The sequence below is a fragment of the Frieseomelitta varia genome, unplaced genomic scaffold (assembly GCF_011392965.1).
Source record: "Frieseomelitta varia isolate USP_RPSP 00005682 unplaced genomic scaffold, Fvar_1.2 scaffold_257, whole genome shotgun sequence".
In the NCBI taxonomy this organism is placed as follows: Eukaryota; Metazoa; Arthropoda; class Insecta; order Hymenoptera; family Apidae; genus Frieseomelitta; species Frieseomelitta varia.
Genome location: NW_025109987.1, coordinates 170,086 through 192,596, shown reverse-complemented (window position 1 = coordinate 192,596; position 22,511 = coordinate 170,086). Strand labels below are relative to the sequence as shown.

The 22,511-nt window shown below is 36.0% G+C and overlaps 5 protein-coding genes across 5 annotated transcripts in view; 2 read left to right on the top strand and 3 right to left on the bottom strand.

The window, feature by feature from the left end:
• Positions 1 to 1,242: 1,242 nt before the first annotated feature.
• Positions 1,243 to 2,998, top strand: LOC122528747. The gene has a single exon (XM_043654198.1). It carries the CDS (start codon positions 1,461 to 1,463, stop codon positions 1,791 to 1,793), a length of 333 nt encoding a protein of 110 aa, XP_043510133.1. The 5' UTR covers positions 1,243 to 1,460; the 3' UTR covers positions 1,794 to 2,998.
• LOC122528742 (protein obstructor-E) lies at positions 2,988 to 10,070 on the bottom strand. The gene is made up of 5 exons (XM_043654189.1): positions 9,890 to 10,070; positions 6,773 to 6,991; positions 5,384 to 5,651; positions 4,442 to 4,576; positions 2,988 to 3,284 (listed from the first exon to the last, which is right to left on the bottom strand). Exons 1-5 carry the CDS (start codon positions 9,954 to 9,956, stop codon positions 3,269 to 3,271), a joined length of 705 nt encoding a protein of 234 aa, XP_043510124.1. The 5' UTR covers positions 9,957 to 10,070; the 3' UTR covers positions 2,988 to 3,268.
• A 2,864-nt stretch (positions 10,071 to 12,934) lies between these two features.
• LOC122528743 (protein obstructor-E-like) lies at positions 12,935 to 16,277 on the bottom strand. The gene is made up of 3 exons (XM_043654190.1): positions 15,556 to 16,277; positions 13,218 to 13,635; positions 12,935 to 13,061 (listed from the first exon to the last, which is right to left on the bottom strand). The coding sequence occupies exons 1-3, from the start codon at positions 15,806 to 15,808 to the stop codon at positions 13,034 to 13,036; spliced, it is 699 nt and encodes a 232-aa protein (XP_043510125.1). The 5' UTR covers positions 15,809 to 16,277; the 3' UTR covers positions 12,935 to 13,033.
• Positions 16,278 to 19,259: 2,982 nt separating this feature from the next.
• LOC122528740 (actin-related protein 5) lies at positions 19,260 to 22,221 on the top strand. The gene is made up of 7 exons (XM_043654183.1): positions 19,260 to 19,402; positions 19,529 to 19,843; positions 19,924 to 20,204; positions 20,277 to 20,495; positions 20,576 to 20,877; positions 20,938 to 21,118; positions 21,185 to 22,221. The coding sequence occupies exons 1-7, from the start codon at positions 19,300 to 19,302 to the stop codon at positions 21,806 to 21,808; spliced, it is 2,025 nt and encodes a 674-aa protein (XP_043510118.1). The 5' UTR covers positions 19,260 to 19,299; the 3' UTR covers positions 21,809 to 22,221.
• LOC122528741 (zinc finger protein 717-like) overlaps positions 19,960 to 22,511 on the bottom strand; it is a 24,565-nt gene continuing 22,013 nt past the window's right edge. The window contains exon 2 of the mRNA XM_043654184.1: positions 19,960 to 20,088. The gene's annotated coding sequence lies outside the window, so the exon portion shown is untranslated. The remainder of the gene's footprint in view (positions 20,089 to 22,511) is intronic.

The window sequence follows — 22,511 nt, the reverse complement described above, 5'->3', positions numbered from 1 at the left end:
TTTCTCTTTCTCTCTCTCTCTCCGCCTCGTGGAAGGCTACGTTCGATGTCAGTGGCCTCTTCCCGAGAAAAGGAGCCAGGTTGTTAATTAGCATTCGAAGCGAGCTCTTGTCGCGCCTTCGTCTGCGCCATGCGACGCATGTCTCGTCTTTCTTTGGTAGCCTAACAGTTCACGAACAAGAAGTTCCATTCATCGCGGCAAACTTGTAGAAACTGCCGGAAACTGTGTGACGAAACCTTCATCCTCCTGCGGCATTCACGAATCGTCGAATCGTCTTTCACTCACTGCGTGTGAAAAAGAAAAGAAATTACAAGAGATCAATAAAGAAGGAAAAATGAAAAAGAAAAGATAGCAAAATCATTTGTCATCTTTAGTTTCATTATCGCATCTCGAGCTGACTAAACTTCCAAGTTTCGTATCATTCCTTTGGTCTCGAAGACATTTTTCGTATCATCTACCATCACTTCGTAAATAAAATGACGTGACATTGGAAATAATCATTCAGAATGGTATTTAACACGAAACTTTGTTGATTACATCTTCCCGACGTGTGATATCGTTTTAAATTTGAAGCAATCGTCAACGCTAGTACAATATGCAAGAGTTAACGATACATAGTTTCAATCTTTAGAATATTTTTTAAAGTTCTAAACTTTAAGCAACAAGAAGTCTAGTTTATGTGAATTATTCCAATGAGTGTCAATTGACTCAAGAGACTATCTTCAGAAATTTCACCTTCTGTTCTTCTTACGTCGTTATTATAGCTTTCACTCTATTCACATCTGTTCAAATATTATACTACAATAAATCTTATTATATATATGTATATATATGCTTATTATATGTTTTATATGTTATATATGTTATTATAGTTTTCACTCTATATCATATATATATGATAAGATGTATTATAGTATAATATTTGAACAGATGTGATATACTATAATATCTTATTTAATTTATCTTGATGTATTATAGTATAATATTTGAATAGATATGAATAGAGTAAAAGCTATAATAACATATAACATACAACACAAAACATATAATAAGCATATATATATATATATTATATTTGAACAGATGTGAATAGAGTGAAAGCTATAATAACAACGTAAGGAGAGCAGAAGATGAAATTTCTGAAGACAGTCTTTTGAGTCAATTGACTATAATATTATACTATAATATAGCATGTACATCATAGATATATTATACTATAATACATTTCATCGTACAACAACCAAACGTATAACGTTCGCTGCAATTATCATTGCCAGCAAATTACAAAAAGAGGAAGTCTTTAGAAATTATAGAGGAGAAGAATTACAAAAAGAGCTGTTGGCTAGATATCCGATGTCCCCTCGGAAGGTACAATCGAGTGCAAAGATAGATAAAGTTGAAGTGATAACTTAGTCGACCGTCGACCAATTGATCTTTTATATTATGTCTCTGTGCGACTTATGGTATGTCTCTGTGCGACAGCTCTGTGCAACGACGACGCGAACGGGAACGTTCCCCTGGGCAAGTCCTGCAACCGTTACTGGCAGTGTCAAGGCGGTTATCCACGGCTGCAGAGATGTCCAGCGATGCTGGTGTTCGACCGGAGGTCGCTGAGGTGCGTGGTCCCGCCGACCGAGGACTGCGACGTGCCCACAACGCCGCCGAGCCTCGAGGGCGACCTGCCCGAGGGACGAAACGAACAGGAGCCAGAGGAGGAGAACCTCCCGCCTGGTGTTCCGCCGCTGCCAGCCGGCGCGCTGCCGATCTCGCTTCGAGCTCGTCCCAGAAACTAGATTATCCAATTCTATTTCTTGCTTCTCGACGATGAATCGCAACGTCCTGGACTGCATCCGACGCGCGCGGAACGTGTAACGTATGTACATGTGCAGGCGTCTAAAATAGAAAAATGGAAAAGTTGTTGTTAAACGATCATCGTTTTATCTGAGGATTACCACTTACAATGGGTTACGCTTGAATTGAACGGATTGGTCGTTCTCAGAGTTTGAGACGAGCAAGACTGCAGCTTTCAATTTGTCCTAGGTTCTGAGAAACTGGGTTTATTAGGTATTTTTAGCAACGTCCGCGCCTTTCAATCAACTGTTTAATTAACGTGGCTTTTGTAACAAACGGACCGATGATGTTAAAGCGTGACTTGGTACGATCAAATGTTCGTTGAAGAAGAAAAAGTAAAGTAGAATCAATACCACAGAGTACGTACTCTGCTCCAAAGCAATTTGAAAACTAGCCTTTGAACTTTGATTTTGCAACGTCGTCCGAATATTCACACGTAACATACACATGTAACCTCGTGTTCGTACGTTACACATTGTGCGCGTAGAGAATGCAGCCTAGGAACCTCGGTTGAATGAAAATTACTACACGTGAGAAACACGCGGCTCGTGGAAAACTCGTTGCGCCGAGTCTCAAAGCGAATGGAGGTCTGAGTCGTAGTTACTTGGCCAGGGAACCAGGTGATTTACCAATTAGGTACCGATGTTACGTATTATACAATCGGTATTGTGGCTCTCGAGGATACAACAGAGATCGCACGAGGGCAAGCAATGTTGTTAAACATACTCCTTTATGCGTACTCACAGCTTCGTTAGAAAGTACTGCTACTTCCTGGGATCTGAAGTGATCTGGATGTTTCACTTTTATCTATCTCGTTCACCACTTTCTTTTCGTTTCTTTCTCCATGATCGAGATGATCGGTTTCGTTGAAAAAAGGATGCAGGTAAGGATGATTGTACACTCTTTGATTATCGCTCACTTTAAGCATTCTCTCGGTGAACCATTCGTTCTCTCTCTCTCTCTCTCTCTCTTTCTTTCTCTCTCATTCTTACAGTCAAAGTGTAAATATTCTCTCTTGGACATTCTCACATTCTCTCCTTCCCCCTCCTGTCCCGAATTCTATAAGCATCTACATATGTATTGAAACGTTCACACTTGTACGAATGTAGACTCGTTGAAATAAAGTATACGTTGTATATTTTTTGTACGCATGTCGACATTTTATTCCAATTATTATCCGTTGTACATGTCGTCGTTCTCATCGTCGTTATTGCATGAGGCTGTTCTCCTTCGAGAGATTTCTCGTGAACTGATGGATGGTCGATTAAAGTAAGCAAGCAATTCAGCTGGATATTCCGTGGTTTCTTCGGTAAGCAAGCAAATTGTCTTCTAATCGAGGAGAGCGTCCCTAATGAGCGACGGGGACTTGCGATTTCGAGATTTTGAAACGTTTGACAGGCAGACGTTTCTACGTGATTTAAAGATCATTGGCACTGAAACAAACGAGAGAATATTTGTTCCTTACTTTCACGCTTGAAGTGAGAAAATAAATAAATTAAATTGAAAGAGAATAAATGAAATTAAATTGATTAAACTGAATTGAAATAGATAATAAGAAAAGATAAATGAATAATAAAATGGATAGATAATAAAATAAAATAAAATAGATAATAAATAAAATAAAATAGATGATAAAATAGGTAATAAATAAAATGAAATAGATGATAAAATAGGTAATAAATAAAATAAAATAGGTGATAAAATAGGTAATAAATAAAATAAAATAGATGATAAAATAGGTAATAAATAAAATACAACAGATGATAAAATAAGTAATAAATAAAATAAATAATAATAAGAAAATTATCAGAAACTAATAAGAAAATAAATGAGGACTTGGTTAGAGGGTGTGTGTGGTAAAGAGTGCTGTATGAGAGATGCGAAAAAATTGAGTTGAGGTAAATAAAAAGAAATAAAACGAAGGCAAAAGAGGGTAGAATAGATACCGTAGTGGAGAGATAAATAGGTAAATAGATAAATAGATAAATAGATAAATAGATAAATAGGTAAATAGGTAAATAGATAAATAGGTAAATAGATAAATAGAGTTGGAAGTAAAAGGTAAGCGAATAATAGAGGAAATAGAAGAAGACAGTACAGTAAAGAAACAGAAATAGTCACTAAATTTAAGGTAATTAAAATAAGTAAGAAATTAAGAAAATTAGGTGAGAAAGAGTAGTTTGTAGGTTGAAAGTAGAAGCATATCAGATAAAAAAAGAATGGTTGACTTAGAAAACAATGAAACAAAAGACACAGAAGAGGAGGAGGTTCCAGCCACTCCAAACACCAAGAAGAAAAAGAGAAAGACATTCGAAAGAAGAAAATAGGAGCAGAGAGTGTTCAAATAGTAGGAAAATGATGGAACAATGGAGTGGATTCTCTGAGAAGGAAGGAGATGCAGAAGAAAATGAAAAGGAGGAGGCAACACCAAAAAGAGCTGATAAGAAAATAAATAAAATAAATAATAATAAGAAAATTATAAGAAATTAATAAGAAAATAAATAAAGTAAATAATAAGAAAATAAATAAATCAGATTAAATTGAATTAAATTAAATGAAAGAATAAGATTAGCAAATTAACTTAACGCACCAATGGGGCAATTCCTCTGGGTCCAAGCAGCTGAGACTTGCGGAATCGAAGAGTTTTCCGTCGCCGCACGTGAGCAAACGTGGATTGCCATCGACGCAGGTGATCAGTCTGCCACAATCTCCGGGCACAGGGAATCTGAAAAAGAATGACGCACACATTCTTCAGTAAGAGATTCCAGTTTCAGCTGATTCGAAACGTTAAGCGCCCTCCGTTAAGTGAAATTTAAAATATTTAATTTCCTTCGCCTCTTGACTTTTTTATATACCACGACAAGAGAGAAAATGTGGCACGATGACAGTGCACACTCTTAACAGGATAAAACCGAATGACCATAAAATACGTGTCACCTCTCAGTGGGAGGGGGGGTTCTTCATCTTCTCTCCTCGAAAGCAGAATGGGACCGGTTCTTAATTTGCACGCTGGAAGATAAACCGCGGCTGTTTATATTCAAGAACTTTCGTCCCCTTTCGACTTAACAAAGATATCTTCGAAAAAGAAAGCTCTTAAAATTATCTGTATTTACGCCTTTCGACTTGGTATCGGTAGTTTAATTTCTTATTAATCACGATCCGATTGCTGAAATAAATAGCGACATTTCAAACACGATTCAACTCGGGGTACATATCTTGCCTCCAGTGACGTCGTTCTTCAAAGCATTTAGAAATATCTCTCCTCGTCTTCACTTATTGTTAAGTACAATTTTTCTTATCAATCGCGATCCGTTGCTGAAATAAACAACGCCTCCAAAGGATTAAAATAAATTCAACGAAATAAAACGTAATAAACACCCATTGTGATTCAAGGATCGTTCGTATTTGTGAAATTTGTCCATCGGCTATGGAACAAATTTTCGAGACGTTTGCAAATAACATCAACGTCCATGGCGAGATTTTGAGAGAGAAAAAAGAAAACAAACAAACGATGATCTTGATGAAAACCAACCTCGGATAGGGCCAGAATTTCGCAGCCGCACTATGAGAGGGCACTTTGTGCGGGCACTTGAAGCCGACGATCTCCTCCGGGTTGCAGTAGGGTAACAGTTGATCTGGCCAGACGCAGGTGTGACTCTTCGCGTCGTAAGCTAATCCCGCGTCGCAGTGCTCCTCCTGAGGGTGTCCGTGGATGCATTTAATGTAAGTGGTGCTGCATGAGTCGCTGGCTGGATAGAGGCCGAATTGATACTCGCAGCCAGGGCTGCTGATCGGAGTGACTGGGAACAATTTCGAGAATATTACGTGAATATTAATATAAATTATAAAAATCATATAATATATATATAATATTAATTATTAATAAATTATTAATTATTAATTATTAATAATTATAATAATATAATTATAATAATATAAATTATTAATTATTAATAAATTATATAATATATAACGATGAATGAAATTCAATTTTTCACTTTGCTCTTTCTGGCAAACTTTCTTTTTCGTATCATCTGTACCAACAATTTATTTATGAAGCATTATTTATGACACATTAATGTTCCATGATGATCAAATTATGGTAAAATGTCTCCTTGATCATTAGGTTTGGGACCAATGATACTTTTTTTACTTGGAGTTTAATATTCTTCCGGTTTATGATGAAAAATATATTTGGTCCAATTCTGAAGAAATAAAGATTATCTTGATGATTTAAAAGTTATTTCAGGTGTGCAAGTTTAGGTGGGTACGTGAATCACTCTGTATATATACAATATACAATATATATTGTATTTTATATTATATATATTGTATGTACAATAGGATATATATACAATAGTATTAATTGTATATATTGTATACACAATAGGATATATATACAATAGTATTAATTGTATATATTGTATACACAATAGGATATATATACAATAGTATTAATTGTATATATTGTATACACAATAGGATATATATACAATATAAAATACAATATATATTGTATACAACAATATTGTATATATTATATATTATATATTGTATATTATATTGTATATATATTGTATCGACAGTATTGTATATATTGTATACTGTACATATATATTGTATTGTATATATATTGTATACAACAGTAATGTATATATTATATATACAATAGTATACAATACACAATAAATACATTCTACGAATATTACAATAAGAACCAAGTGTCTTAAAGTATTTTATGTAAATACAAAGTGCAAGTTTTAAAACACATTCAGGTATTAGTACATATGTATGTATGTATACACAATGGAATAGAAATAAAATTCGCTAGATTTCACTATCCGTGAAAGAACCCCAACGAACCCACTGTATGTGCATAAGGAGACTGTCGCGGCCACCGAGAGTGAAACGCGATACTTACGGTCAGCCTTGCGATCCCCGCAGTTGACGGCCCAATAATAGTTGCAGTGATCGTGTACGGCCCCGTGGCCGTCGAAGAGTAATCCATTCTCGCAGTATTCGAGGGTCAGGGTGCCGTTCGTACAGAGGAAGTAGGCATTGCAGTTCTCGGGGTGAGCGTACGTGTGAACACCATGGGGGTCGGGGCAAGGTGGCGCGCCCAGCAGCGTAGTTGCTTCACCTGCGTATCACGAACCAACATTATTAATTAGTAAATGATATACTTTACTAAATGATAAAATATTATTTAGGAAGCAATAAACTTTACTAAATGATATAAAATATTATTTAGTAAGTAACATGCTTTACTAAATGATATAAAATATTATTTAGCAAATAATATACTTTACTGAATGATATGAAATATTATTTAGCAAGTAATATACTTTACTAAATGATATAAAATATTATTTAGCAAGTAACATATTTTACTGAATGATATGAATGATATGAAATGTTATTTAGTAAGTAATATACTTTACTAAATGATATAAAATGTTATTTAGTAAGTAATATACTTTACTAAATGATATAAAATGTTATTTAGTAAGTAATATACTTTACTAAATGATATAAGATGTTATTTAGTAAGCAATATACTTTACTAAATGATATAAAACGTTATTTAGTAAGTAATATACTTTACTGAATGATATGAATGATATGAAATATTATTTAGCAAATAATATACTTTACTAAATGATATAAAATATCATTTAGCAAATAATATACTTTACTGAATGATATGAAATATTATTTAGCAAGTAATATACTTTATTAAGTGATATAAAATATTATTTAGCAAGTAATATACTTTATTAAATGATATAAAATATTACTTAGGAAGTAATATATTTTACTAAATGATATAAAATATTATTTAGGAAGCAATATACTTTACTAAATGATATAAAATATTATTTAGTAAGTAACATACTTTACTAAATGATATAAAATATTATTTAGGAAATAATATACTTTACTAAATGATATAAAATATCATTTAGCAAATAATATACTTTACTGAATGATATGAAATATTATTTAGCAAGTAATATACTTTATTAAATGATATAAAATATTATTTAGCAAGTAATATACTTTATTAAATGATATAAAATATTACTTAGGAAGTAATATACTTTACTAAATGATATAAAATATTATTTAGTAAATAATGTAAATAAAAGTAAAGTAAAGGAAAAATAAATAATAAAATAAATAAAGTAAAAAGAAGGTAAAATAAAATAAAGTAAGAAAATACATATAAAGAAACATGCGTAAGAGTGAAAACTAACAGTACAGAAATAAAAAATACAATTGAACATTACAAACGTCGAGAACAATAAATAAAAATAAATAAATAAAATATATTTATCTTAAATAAAGCATCTAAAAATAAATCCGATGTGTTTTGATCTTTTGTAAACAAGAAGAAAAGAAAAGAAAAAATTTTTATAAATTTTTCTGTAATAACAATAGCTCAAACTGACGAGTTAAATTTAAATTAACAAAACGAAACGAGATTAAGGCAAATGAAGATTGAATCTTAAAGTCAGATATTCGAAGGCCATCGATGGAGGCTCGAAGAGACAAGATTTCGTGATTTGAATGACAGAAGGCAGTAGCAGAGAGCTACGTTGCTGCTTGGAAAGCGTGTCGCGAAACTGGAAATGGAAAGTCGGCGCTTCTTTTGCGCCGAGAAATAATAATCGGCAAAGCGCGAGAGGAGACAGGCGCATAGTCAACATCGCTGGCAAGATTTCCTGTTAGCCGACGACAGGAAGAAGAGAATGGATCAAGAATCAGAACGAGATGCAAGAACAGAAGGCAAAACACATTATGCAAATTGCCGGAGCTGATCGGACTTTCTGATTTACACTTCGCTGGTGGCAAGGTGACTCGTGAGACTAGCTATCAGATAGATTTGTTATACACATCTGGATGAAAGAAGGAGAGAGAGAGAAATAGGCGACTAAGTGAATGAAAAGAGAGGGATAGGAAGAAGGCTGAAGAAAGGCGACGCGTTAATAAATTGATTAATAAAAATTAATAAAAAATAATTTATAAAAATTACTAAAGAATAATTAATAAAAATTACTAAAGAATAATTAGTAAAAATTAATAAAGAATAATTAATAAAAATTAATAAAAATTAATAAAATACAATTAATAAAAATTACTAAAGATAATTAATAAAAGTTACTAAAAAATAATTAATAAAAATTAATAACAAATAATTAATAAAAATTAATAAAAAATAATTTATAAAAATTACTGAAGAATAATTAATAAAAATTACTAAAGAATAATTAGTAAAAATTAATAAAAATTGATAAAATACAATTAATAAAAATTACTAAAGATGATTAATAAAAGATGATTACTAAAAAAATAATTAATAAAAATTAATAACAAATAATTAATAAAAATTACTAAAAAGTAATTAACAAAAACTTAATAAATAGCTTAGTTATCACGAGTACCTAATAATTACATCCTAATATTAAATCCTAATCGTATCCTTGAAATAATCACGAATGCCTAATAATTATATCCTAATAAATTTGAGAAAATTATTTTCCAACATCGTCTCAGCTCTCCCATCGAAGCAATACAAATGTTGATGCTATTTCTTTAATAAACTGCGCAATCTATCGATCGAGACCGGGCAAGGTAACTGATACGACCGTACTGATATTGCCTGAAACACACACGTTTCGGAATGACAGAAATGAAGGCGTGCGAACACGCCAGACAGACACCGCCATTATATCATAGGTCGCGGCGACGTAACCATATGGCTGGAGGAGGCGGTGAAAGTTATTGAAGTTGTGCCACGCGGATGTGGTAACACGGGGAACGATCGAGTCCAGAGACGAACACGCCAGCAGGGATGCAGGTTGGAGAACCATCGATGCGAACTACTCTCGCGTGAGACGCATCGTCGATCGATGGATCATGGGGTCGATCCAGAGATCATGGGGGAGGGAACAGCATCGAGGGACTGCCTCGGCTGCGCTCGAAATAAAAAAAAAAAATAAAAAAAAAAAAATATGCAGAGAAAGAAGCGACTTACCGGAAGCGAGAAAAGTCGCCAGGGTGATGAGCAAGGTGACAGTGGGCCGCGGTCGATGGTCAGTCATAGTGCTCGCTCGGTCTGATCCTGGACTCGGGTCGACTCTGACTACTGACGCTTTTCTTAGTTATCGACTGTCTCGGGACAGGAGAGCTTCTCCCTTCACTTGCTCGGTACTCTTGCTCTCCCGTTACCCCACCTGGGGGCCTCGTTCGACCGTGGGTCCCCTCGTTCCATCTCTTCGGGCGATCGTGCGCCTTCGGTGAAGTCCGAGTCACGAGCGAGCAGACCAAGCAGAAGCCGAACGGGCAAGCGTGATCCCAACGCTCTCGAGGGCTTGCCCGAAAATTCTAACTTGGGGAGGGGAAGGTTTTTCTAACAATCGCCGATGCTCTTACGCATCAGACAGAGTTTAAATACTCGAGCGTTTCACGGTGAGAATTCGACTGTTCAATTATACAGGATGTCCATAAAGTCTCTTTGCAATTTCAAGAATTTATTACAAAGGCAAATGAAAAGACAGATAAGCGGAAATTATTACGAAATGAGACGTGTATATTTAAGTTTTTTTTTTCTTTTTTTTTTTTTTTTTTGTCTCATTTAATATATCCCTCTATATGGGAGACATTAGTTGTACGAAGCACATCAAGACGGTACTCGATTTCTTACACGATCGATGTTCTTGGTCGTCCTTTCTCTATCAAACACTGTCTCCCTGTCTCTATAAATTTCTTGTGCCATCCACGAATTGATGGACGTGACGGTGGATCACTTCCATACTTAGTTCTGAAGTTTCGCCGAGTCTGCAAATCCGATTTGGTTTCAATAAACCATGATACACACTGTGCCTTCTCTTGAGGAGTAGCCATTTTGTAAGAGGCTCATTTAACAGTATCTTCATTCATCAGCAGGGTACCTGAAATGCAATGTGATAAAAACCTTGATAACCACCGAGTACATGGAACAAATCTGACGAAGATATCTCATCAATTGCCTTTGTAATAAATTTTTGAAATTGTAACGAGACTTTATGGACACTCACACGGGGTTATGTTAAAGATATCGCGTGTCGAACAAAGGTAGGCAACATTACTAATCTAAAGCAGAGGATCATTGATACCATTGCCATGCGAGGGTATGCCACAGCGAACATGGCAAGAAATTGAGTACAGTCTTGATGTGCTTCGTGCAACTAATAGTACCCATATAAAAGTGTATTAAATGAGGCAAAAAGAAAAAACTTAAATACACATGTCTCATTTTGTTATAATTTCCACTTATCTGTCTTTTCATTTATCTTTGTAATAAATTTTTGAAATTGTAGAGAAGAAACTTTATGGACACCCTGTATATTTATATCTTTTAATAAACCTTTATATGGATACTATTAATAATGGTGCCCATATAAAAGTGTATTAAATGAGGCAGAGAAAAAAACTTAAATCTATACGTCTCATTTTGTAATAATTTTTACTTATCTGTCTTTTCATTTGCCTTTGTAATAAATTCTTGAAATTGTAAAGAGACTTTATGGACACCCTGTATATTTATATCTTTTAATAAACTTCTATATGAACACTATTAGTAATGGTACCTATATAGAGGTGTATTAAATGAGGCAAAAAAAAAAACTTAAGTACATACGTCTCATTCTGTAATAATTTCCACTCATCTGTCTTTTCATTTGCCTTTGTAATAAATTCTTGAAATTGCAAAGAGACTTTATGGACACCCGGTATATTTATATCTTTTAATAAACCTCTATATGGACACTATTAGTAATGGTACCTATATAGAGGTGTATTAAATGAGACAGAAAAAAAAACTTAAATACATACGTCTCATTCTGTAATAATTTCTACTTATCTGTCTTTTCATTTGCCTTTGTAATAAATTTTTGAAATTGTAAAGAAACTTTATGGACACTCTGTATATATATATTCGTACAATGTACGAGATGCGTTAACTGTGTCAGCGAGACACGCGATGGAAGTGAATGATATACCTATACATTCGTTGGACGTAGGCACGAAACACGGCTAATCCCTGGGGGGAGGCCTGAACTCTTAACCGTTGCCTTACGCAACAGTTATCGCTAGTTGGAGCAATGGTTCACGAAGGGAGAACCAGATCTCCCGGCATGGATAGTGAAAGCCGACGAATGCCTCGTGATCTCGATCGGTACTTATGATGAACCAGACGGATTAACGAAAAATAAAGAACGTACGTCTCTCATGATCACTCTATAAAGCGAATAGAAGATAGAAATACAAAAATAATTAAATACCTAATAATAATAATAATAATAGTAATAATAAATATGACATACGTACGTGTAGGAAAACGAAACGTAAGACGGAGTATTTAATGAAACGTTTCGTTTGTACATATATACACACACGTAGTACATATGTAGACGTAAAAAATGGAATCCGCGGGGATTTTTCGGAAAATATCGAACGTACGAGATGGTACGAAACTTTCACAACTTTTTAATATAATACAGAGAGAGAGAGAGAGAGAGAAAGATGGGCTCGGCAGAAATGTAAATCGTTCGGCCAGCGCGTTTCATCGAGCACATCGTAAATTACGTAAAGAGAAAGGTTGCAATCAGGTGAATTAAGTGAAATTGTCCGCCAGGAGGCATTATGCATCGCTTATTGTATTCAAACGAGATCAATTGCCGACATTACTTGTTATTCAATAAATTCCTTTCCATCCAATCGACACTTGAAGAAATTAGTCCACAATTTCTTTAAAAACTCAGTCCACAATTTCTTTAAAAATTCCACAATTTCTTGAAACAATGGATACCTGTTACCGCAAAACAGCGGGTGGGTTTCAACGTTTTCTTGTTGTCGCTGTCTATCGTTGATTCCAGTTTCTCGCGTTGCTGGCCCGCAGCGGTTATTGATCTCTCTATTGAAACAAGCGGTAACAAAGTTGTCGGCGCCGTAAATTTCCGTTTCAGAGCGTAATACCCGTTTACATAAGGAGAAAGGTGTAATTATCGTGGGAGTTGTACGCAAAGGCTGCTCATTTACGTAAGGGTATATCACGGGTTTATTGTTCTCCTAATTGTAAGTGTAAAAGATTAAGCGTTACAGACGTATCTGGCTGAGTGGGTGGCACCTTCGTCGCTATTCAGCTCTTGTTTTTGTAGTAGTCCTCGCTGTAACAAGAAGAGACAACAGGACATAAGGATCTCGTTGCGTCTAAAACTGCACAATTCACGACACTGTTTCAACTTGAAAAAGAATGAGAAAAAGAAAAAATTTTTGCGCCTGTGCTAATGTGTTCCATAGATTAACAACAGATGAAATCTTACCATCCAGGCACGTTCTCCGGGTCCATGCACTTGAAGCTGTCCTCGCTGTAAACGGTACCAGGCTCGCATTGCCCTTTCTGCGGCACCACGCCGTTCTTGCAAATGTAGAACTTGGCACAATCGTCCGGATGAGGATACGTAGGGTGCGGCAGAATCCTACCGAGCGGCCCGGGCACGTCGCCGTCGGGACAAACGAACCCATCGTCCAGAACGTCCCTCTTCACGTTCTCGCACAGTCTGCTGGCATCGGCCGGCCAGACGCAGCTGGACATTTTGTCCTCGTAGATCAAGCTCGGTGGACAGGGCATTATCTGAGCCACGCCGTCGATGCAGTTCACGAAACGGTCACAGGCCGTTGGGTCCTCGTGTTTGAAATAGCCATTGGCGCGTGGACATCCTTTGCTCGTCTGCGGTTCCTCTGAATAAAACGTTCAGCAATTAACGTTTCATAGCCAATTGAAGCTTTAAAGTCAAAGTTAAAGTTGAAATTAAAATTAAGATAAAAGTTAAAGTTAAAGTTAGTCAAAGTTAAAATTAAAATTAGTTAAAGTTAAAATTAAAGTTAGTTAAAGCTAAAATTAAGATAAAAGTTAAAGTTAAAGTTAAAGTTGGTTAAAATTAATTAAAGTTAAAGTTAAGATAAAAGTTAAAGTTAAAGTTAAAGTTAGATAAAGTTAAAATTAGTTAAAGTTAAAATTAATTAAAGTTAGTTAAAGTTAAAGTTAAAGTTAAAGTTAAAGTTGAAGTTAGTTAAAGTTAAAATGAAAGTTAGGTAAAGCTAAAGTTAAGATAAAAGTTAAAGTTAGTTAAAGTTAATTAAAGTTAAAATTAAAGTTAGTTAAAGCTAAAATTAAGATAAAAGTTAAAGTTAAAGTTAAAGTTAGTTAAAATTAATTAAAGTTAGTTAAAGTTAAAGTTAAGATAAAAGTTAAAGTTAAAGTTAAAGTTAGTTAAAGTTAAAGTTAGATAAAGTTAAAATTAGTTAAAGTTAAAATTAATTAAAGTTAGTTAAAGTTAAAGTTAAAGTTAAAGTTGAAGTTAGTTAAAGTTAAAGTTAAAGTTAGTTAAAGTTAAAATGAAAGTTAGGTAAAGCTAAAATTAAGATAAAAGTTAAAGTTAGTTAAAGTTAATTAAAGTTAAAATTAAAGTTAGTTAAAGTTAAAGTTAAGATAAAAGTTAAAGTTAAAGTTAGTTAAAGTTAAAGTTAAGATAAAAGTTAAAGTTAAAGTTAAAGTTAGTCAAAGTTAAAATTAAAGTTAGATAAAGTTAAAGTTAATTAAAGTTAAAGTTAGTTAAAGTTAAAATTAATTAAAGTTAGTTAAAGTTAAAATTAAAGTTAGTTAAAGTTAAAATTAAAGTTAGTTAAAGTTAAAATTAAAGTTAGTTAAAGTTAAAGTTAAGATAAAAGTTAAAGTTAAAGTTAGTCAAAGTTAAAATTAAAGTTAGTTAAAGTTAAAGTTAAGATAAAAGTTAAAGTTAAAGTTAGTTAAAGTTAAAGTTAAAGTTAGTCGAAGTTAAAGTTAAAGTTAAAGTCGGTATTCTTTTAAGTCTACTTAGGATCGACGAAACATTGCGAGAGAAATAAAAAGAACTGTCGTCCTTTCACCGTTCTACAGAGAGACAGTGGCGAGATTAGCATACAGATTTCGACTCGACCGCTGAAAGAATGCTTGTGAATGAAAAAAAAAAAGTAACAAAAGACAGTGTCTAGAAGCACATCCAAAGAAGAATTTAGTCAATTCACGGAGGAACCGGTTCGTTCCTAATTGAATCTTCACCGAATTCATTTATCGAATTTCGAAGTAGACTCGTAGAATCGAGCTACGTCATTCGAATTCCATTTTTAGATCGAACTTGATCAGATTTTCGTCGCGAAAAGAATCACGAGACATAGTTCGAGAATTCGAATCGCATTCTCGTTGCTTGCAATTTCTCGAAAACAGACGATGCAGTGTGACTGGAATATTCTCGAGCGCGATCCGTAGGACACACGTAACTTTCACCTTTGGTTTCTCATAAGTTCGCTTCTGGAAAATTGCCGATATCGCGCGATCTTTGCGCGACTGCGTTTCGCCAGACGATCGTAATCTTCTTCACCCATAGCCCTGTAAACTTACAGTAGTTTCCTAAGCTTCTAAAAATATTTTTGAATGTTTGTCAACGTCTCTGCGACATTATACAACCATTCATTAGATTAGGAAACGTGAGTTATCGATACTTCCTTTCCTTTTTCGTTTTTCCTTTTTTTTTTTTTTCATTGGAGCCACCGACGTGTCGTCAACGAGAGACGTGTCGCATCGTCGCTAATGTTTTACAGGTGGAGAGAAACGTGACTTACGAAGAAGAGTCCTATCTCCGCAAGGCACGTTGGCTGGAATATCACAGAGTTCCTTCTTGGGGTTGTCATCTCTGAAGACGAGGCCGTCCTTGCACAGTTTCTCCTCGGGCTTGCCATCCAAGCAGGCGTAATAGAGATCGCACTGTTCCGGATCCGGGAAGAAACCCTTCGGCTCGGGACATCGAAACTGCCCTCTGCTCAAAGTCACCGCACAAATGACCAACAAAAATACCGACGACGCTCGAACGAACATGCTCCCGTTCTTTCTATTTCCTTTCTTTTCCTTTCTTTCGTTTATTCTTCTTCTTTTTCCTCCTCCTCTTCTTCCTCTTTTTCTTCCCGCCTCCTCTCTTCTTTCTATTCCGATCCGTCGACTACTCGTAGCAACGTGAATATGACGTGAGTGCACACCTGAAACTGGTCCTGATTCGCCTGCCGCACCACCTCTGCATCCTTGCTTGCATTTCACAACCCCCCACCCCACCCCTTTCGCCGAAACTTCTTTCTCGCTTGCTCCGCTATGCGCCGCTTTTCTTCTTTCAGGGAACTGAAACGTCGACGCCTAAAACGTTTCTCGCCTAAACGCGCCTATGCCGCGCCTATGCTTTGCTTTGCTTTCTGTTTCCCTTATTTCGCGTTTCTTCTCATTTCTCTAGCCGCCGCAGACGCTTATCGCCTGTCACGATTATATTTGCCTGTCCACTACTCGAGTATATACCCAGGTACTTGCTATTTCACTTACTTGCCGCCGACTGCCTCTTCCGGGTAGCACGCGGCCTCACTCTAACTCCGTGTCAGTTGCGCGTCGAAGCGCCGTAGATCATTGATCATTTTTATCAGTCGCCTTGCAGTCGCCTTGCCTCTCCTTCGAGATCGTTTACCGGTGGTAAAGGGCAAGCTGAACGCTGCGATGGGAGATTTGCTTCATTACTTGTATCCTGTATCACTGGTGCTTGTATACTTATGTTTGTATACTACACACCAGTGGCCATCAGTATCTCGATACTTTGGTAACAGAGAATTTGGCACATCAATTTTAAAAACATGAACATTCCATCGGGTTCGTCGTAACGTTCCACTGCCGTGAAAAATAAAATCAACGTGAATTCTCTTGTAGTAAACAAATTACATCCTGTCAAAGGCAGACGTGCGATTAATTTACCTCTTTGGTAATGTTGTCATTCCTTCCTTGAACTTCTTCAACGTTCCACGTTGCACGATCATAGATAAGCTCAGAAACAAAATCTCTCGTAGTATGTAATCAAATTACATCCTCTAAAAGGCGACTGTGAGATTAATTTACGTCTTTCACACTGTTATTTCCTTTCAAAAATGTTCCCGAATGTTTGAGTTGAAAACCACTGAGAACAGAGAGTGTTTGAAGTACTTAACTGGTGCTAGATTCAAGAAAGATCAAAGCACCGATTTTACGAGGTACGCCGATAAATATTTTAATTTTAATTTTAATTTTAACACGAGGCTATGGTAGAAATACGCACAATTTTTAAGAATGAAAGTCAAACGCGACCAAGGTAAATAAATATCAACTTTTTCAAGTCGTTCATTCATAATTTTTTGAAACGTGTAATTTCACGAGTAAAGCGAAAATGGCGAATTTATTTTATCAATCGAGAGTAGCTCGAGTACGATTTCAACCGGTTCGTGTGAAATTATATTTGCGCAACGCTTCGAAAGTGTCCGTGAATGTTAATATCGTTAGCTCTGTCTGCACATTCTCTTCCGGATGCTTCGAATACGTGTTCAAATACCACGTATCTACTCTCTGTCGACGTGATTTCGTTTCCCTAATTCTTCTGTCTGACTTTTTTCTACAGTCGTTTGAATACTTCACTGAAATGAAACGAGGGGGCGTTTTGTTCCACGAACGCGCAAGCGTTCTCTGCAATTAAAGAAACTTGACGACAAGATCACGAACATTCGACGACATCGAACGAAAATGCAATTCCACTTTCATCTTTGATCAGACGGATGATCCCGTGACCAATGGCCTGAGAAAGCAGAACAATTTCGATTCAATTTATAAAATTAGACGTCAGTTTGTGAATTATTACCTACCATTAGCAGAGCGTGTATGTTCGTCGAGGAAAGTATGACCACTATTTTGACAAAACTTCCTTTGACAAAGCGTTATATCGAAATACACGTTTATAAAAGGCGAAACATACATTTACATATAAGGAAAGTTACGAAGAATCCAATCACGAGAATAAACTACATACGTATCAAATTTCGATGTAATTTGCTGTATGACGCAATTAATTTCGCAGATTTTTCCGCAAAAATTCCCGAACAACATACCTGATCCAAGCGATCTCGCGATTATTTGGAACTTCCGCAATCGTTTCTGATGTGAAAGTAATTTCAAGATGAAACTTATCAAAAAAGTACACAGTTTCGTGTAACAGCTACAATTTAAATAAATATTATTAAATACTGTTCGAACAAGTACCTTTGTTGAACGAGATTTCCAAATCTCTTCCAAATACGCGCATTTTTATAGGTCACATGGAGTATATGAAGAAATCTCAATGCCTAGAAACTAGGATGCAATTGCACAAATTCGTCTTTCTCTGTAAAATGTAGAAATTTATGAAAATTAGATTTACTGAAAGAAGAGGGACCGTTGAAATGCTGGCGTCGCGTAACGGTGAAACTGTGGAAATAAAATTTAAAATCTTGTCGTCCTTGTCACACTACGCAAGTCCATTCTTCTATAAACGAGATATGTGCTGCCATCTGTCGGATCTTTCCTTTTTAGCCTTTTAATTCCAGTCGAAGCTGAGAAATGCTCAGATGGCAGCACGCAACAGATGTATATCTGTCCTTGTCGCACAGCATTACCTTCCTTGTCTGTCACATTCCATAGGCTGTCCTTGTCGCACACCAATCGCGCTTCTTGTCTGGCGACAGTGCTGCCATCTAAGTGTCTCTAAATTTTTCCTGGAACTAAAAGGATAAACAGGAAAAATCCGGTAGATGGCAGCATCTTGTTAGTAGACAAAGAGCGCGCTAATGTGTGACAAGGATAGACTTATGCATAGTGATAGACAAGAGCACACTGGTGTGCGACAAGGACGACAATAGATTTTTAATTCCATCGTCTCGCCGCTACGCGGCGCTAGCATTTCAATATCCATAAATTAACTAAATTTCCATTTGCGAGAAAAACTAATTAAGAGGATTAATTTATGAATTTTTGCTATCATATCTTTATTTTCAGACTCTTGGCTTTCTTCCCGTGTTCCATTTGACTTATAAAATATACGTATGAAGATTTGCAAGCTTCATTCAACAGATCGAAGTACACGATCCAAGTACATTAATTAATATCTTATTGTTAGCGTACCAATAACATCGGAGGTACAAGAGTGTCATTTATTTGGAAAAGTACCATTGTATTTCTGTAAATTGTTGTCAGTCTATAAAACATTTGCCTTTTTTTCATTTTGAAAGTTTCGTTGTGAGATTGGTCCAGGGAAGGCAAAAATACGCACGCAGAAACACGATGAATCGCTTTCGAATGGAATATAATTTCGATGCTCGCCACAATAAACCACAGAGGGCGTGAAAAGCACTCTGATTTTTTTCGGGTGTTTCAGAACCTAAAACATCAGGTCCTCATGCTTAATGTCGCATCTATTCTATCTTTAGTCGATGATGCAAACGATGTTTATAATCCGTTTGAAAGACAAGACAAGGAGAAATAAATAACGTATATGTGCAATGGAAGTTCTTGAACTGAAAGACGTTAAGGCTGTACCCGACATCATTCATCCTTATCCGGATAGAGTAAAATCCGAAGCAACGCCACTTGTGATTGACAATGGTAACTTAAATTTATTATATCATATATTGTATTATATCAGACGAATATACAAGTAAGTGAAAGATACAGCTGCAATACAAAATATGTAGCAAGTATAACAGATATTGAGAAACAATTGTTTTGTAGGGTCGTACAATTGCAGAGTTGGATGGGCTACCGAAAAGGAGCCTCAGTTAATATTTAAAAACCTTATTGCAAAGCCACGCAAGGAACGCGGCAAGAAGGACGGTGAGCCTCAAGTTGGGAATGACATAGCCAACATTGAAGCTGTTCGATTTCAATTGAAAACACAGTTCGATAGGAATGTGGTAACACATTTCGAGGCTCAGGAACAAATATTTGACTATACGTTCACTCACATGGGAATAGATACAGAGGGTGCAGTGAATCATCCCATTATTTTGACAGAGGCATTTCTGAATCCTAATTATTCGCGAAATTGTAAGCCTGAAAATGTAGAAAAACTTCTGAGGTTAACTTTAGATTTACACATTGAAAGATAACTATTGTACACATTGTAGTGATGGCTGAACTTTTATTCGAGTGTTACAATGTACCTGCTATAGCATACGGAGTGGATTGCCTGTTTTCCTATCAGCATAATAATTGCCCACCGGATGGTTTAATCATTAGCATTGGGTATCACACTACGCACATAATACCCATATTGGATGGTAAAGCGGATCCTGTAAATTCAAGGAGAATCAATATCGGCGGATATCACATTACATCTTACATGCACAGGCTGCTCCAACTGAAATATCCAGTTCATGTTAATGCAATAACACCCAGTCGAGCAGAGGTATGACGATTTGTTTCTTGCAGCCCTTTGTTGACGTTCCAGATATGCGATAATTTCATTTTCTACACGTAGGAATTAATACATGAACATTCAATGATAGCTTTGAATTATCAAGAAGAGATTTCTAAATGGGCGGATCCAGATTATTACGATACGAATGTATTAAGAGTACAATTACCCTATGTTGCCCCTGCAAATGCTCCAGGGTTAACGGTCGAGCAACAAAAGGAGAGAAAACGCGAATTAGCTAGAAGGTTAATGGAAATCAATGCGAGGAAAAGAGAAGAGAGAGTTAGTTACATGTTGTAATGTGTGATCGTGAAATTATTCATACACGAATTAATTACATACGATTAAATGGTAATTTGCAGTTGGCGGAAGACGAGGAACAATTGAATCAGTTACTGGCCGTTCAAGATTTATTGGAGGAAGGTGAAACGGATGAATTTGATCAAGCGTTGAAAACTTACTCTCTCGCAAACGAGGCAGATCTGATAAAAATGATCAATAATCTCCAAGCGAAAGTAGAGAGGACTAGACAAAAGATAGTAGCGGCTAATTCACAGGAGGAGAATATCGCGATGGAGGAACAAAAACCAAAAATAAAATCAAGTTTGCAACCTAAAGATCAGCAAGATTTTGACGAATGGATCGCTGGTGTCCGAAAGAAAAGGTAATCAACATCTCCGTTATTTTTACGATGATTATATATTTGAGGGATTATACACTATAGGCAGGAGATATTAGAAAGACGAATGGCAAAGAGACAGCGTAGACAAGACATGGCGAAACGCAGAACAGCTGCTGCACAGGAAAGAATGCGTATAATAAGCCAGTTGGCGAGAAAAGAAAAACGTGATGATGATTTTGGTATGAGAGATGAGGATTGGGACGTTTACAAAGTGATAAACAGGGTTCGTACAGATTGAATTTACTTTCCTCGCGAAATTTACTAACTCTACTTTGTACGTTTTTCATAGGAAGGTGGAGACTCGGACTCGGAAGTGGAACAAGAAAAGCTTATGGAACTAGAGGATGTATTACGACACCATGACCCAGAATTCGATGGTGCTGGATCCAATGTTCCCATGGTACCTGGAGAAACTCATCAGTTACACGTGGGAGTAGAACGCTTGAGAGCTCCGGAAATACTGTTTCAATCGTCCATGATAGGTTCCGTGGAAGCTGGCATCGCTGAAACAATCGAATTCATTCTGAAGCTTTATCCGCCTGAACAGCAGTCGCGACTCGTAGGAAATATATTCCTCACTGGTGGACCGACGAGATTTCCTGGCTTGCTCGAGAGATTGAATCGCGAGCTTCGTGAAATGCGACCGTTTGGATCGAGTTTCCAGATAAACATCGCAAAAAATACCAATCTAGATGCATGGTACGGCGCCAGAGATTTTGGCTTAAACGGGAACCTTCCTGAATTTTTAGTGAGCAAGAAGGAATACGAGGAGAAGGGCGGTGAATATTTTAAAGAACACTCGACCAGTAACACTTACACTCGTTCTCCTGATCCTTTACCCACGGTGCAGGCTCCCGTGACGTCGGAACAGGTCATCGTGGAAGATGCTGTCGTCGACGTTGAAATGGAGTGAAAACACAATACACATACATACACGGATATAAAAGCAAAGCGAATAAAAGATACAAATGATTCTTTTTTTTTTTTTGTTATGGATATCTACTTTATTACACACGTGTTTCTTCTGTTTGTTCATTCAATCACGAACAAACTACATTGTAGTCTGTTTGCTGATCACAACGTATAGTTCCCGATCATCGCCATTTTACCATTCAAAGATAATTATGCGAGTACATTCTGGCTTTCTTTTTTTTTTCATCATTCGTCGAGAATAGTCGACATCCGCTTATCCTTTTTTTTTTTTATCGGCGCTCTTCGATTAAGCTAAAAAAACTGAGAAAGTGATCCCTCATCTCAGCGGAAGGATTTACTACAGCGACCTCGAAAAAACTCTTCTACGTCTCTGTCCATGGCTTAAGTTAACATCACAATACAGTTAATATAATGTATACATATACGTATACATATATGTACATGTGTGTATATGTATGTATATATACATATATATGTATGTATATGCATATATTGAAAAAATATTACGAAGCCCTATGGGCGATTATATTACAGCTAATTAGTATAAGTGATTCTTGCGTGTTTCACCTAATAAAGGAACATACCGTATGGAAACTCGTTCGCTTCGAGCCATTTCACATGTCGCTAACATGCACAAGAAAAGAAAGAGAGAGTTGTTCTCTCTTTCTCTTAAATAAAAAAAA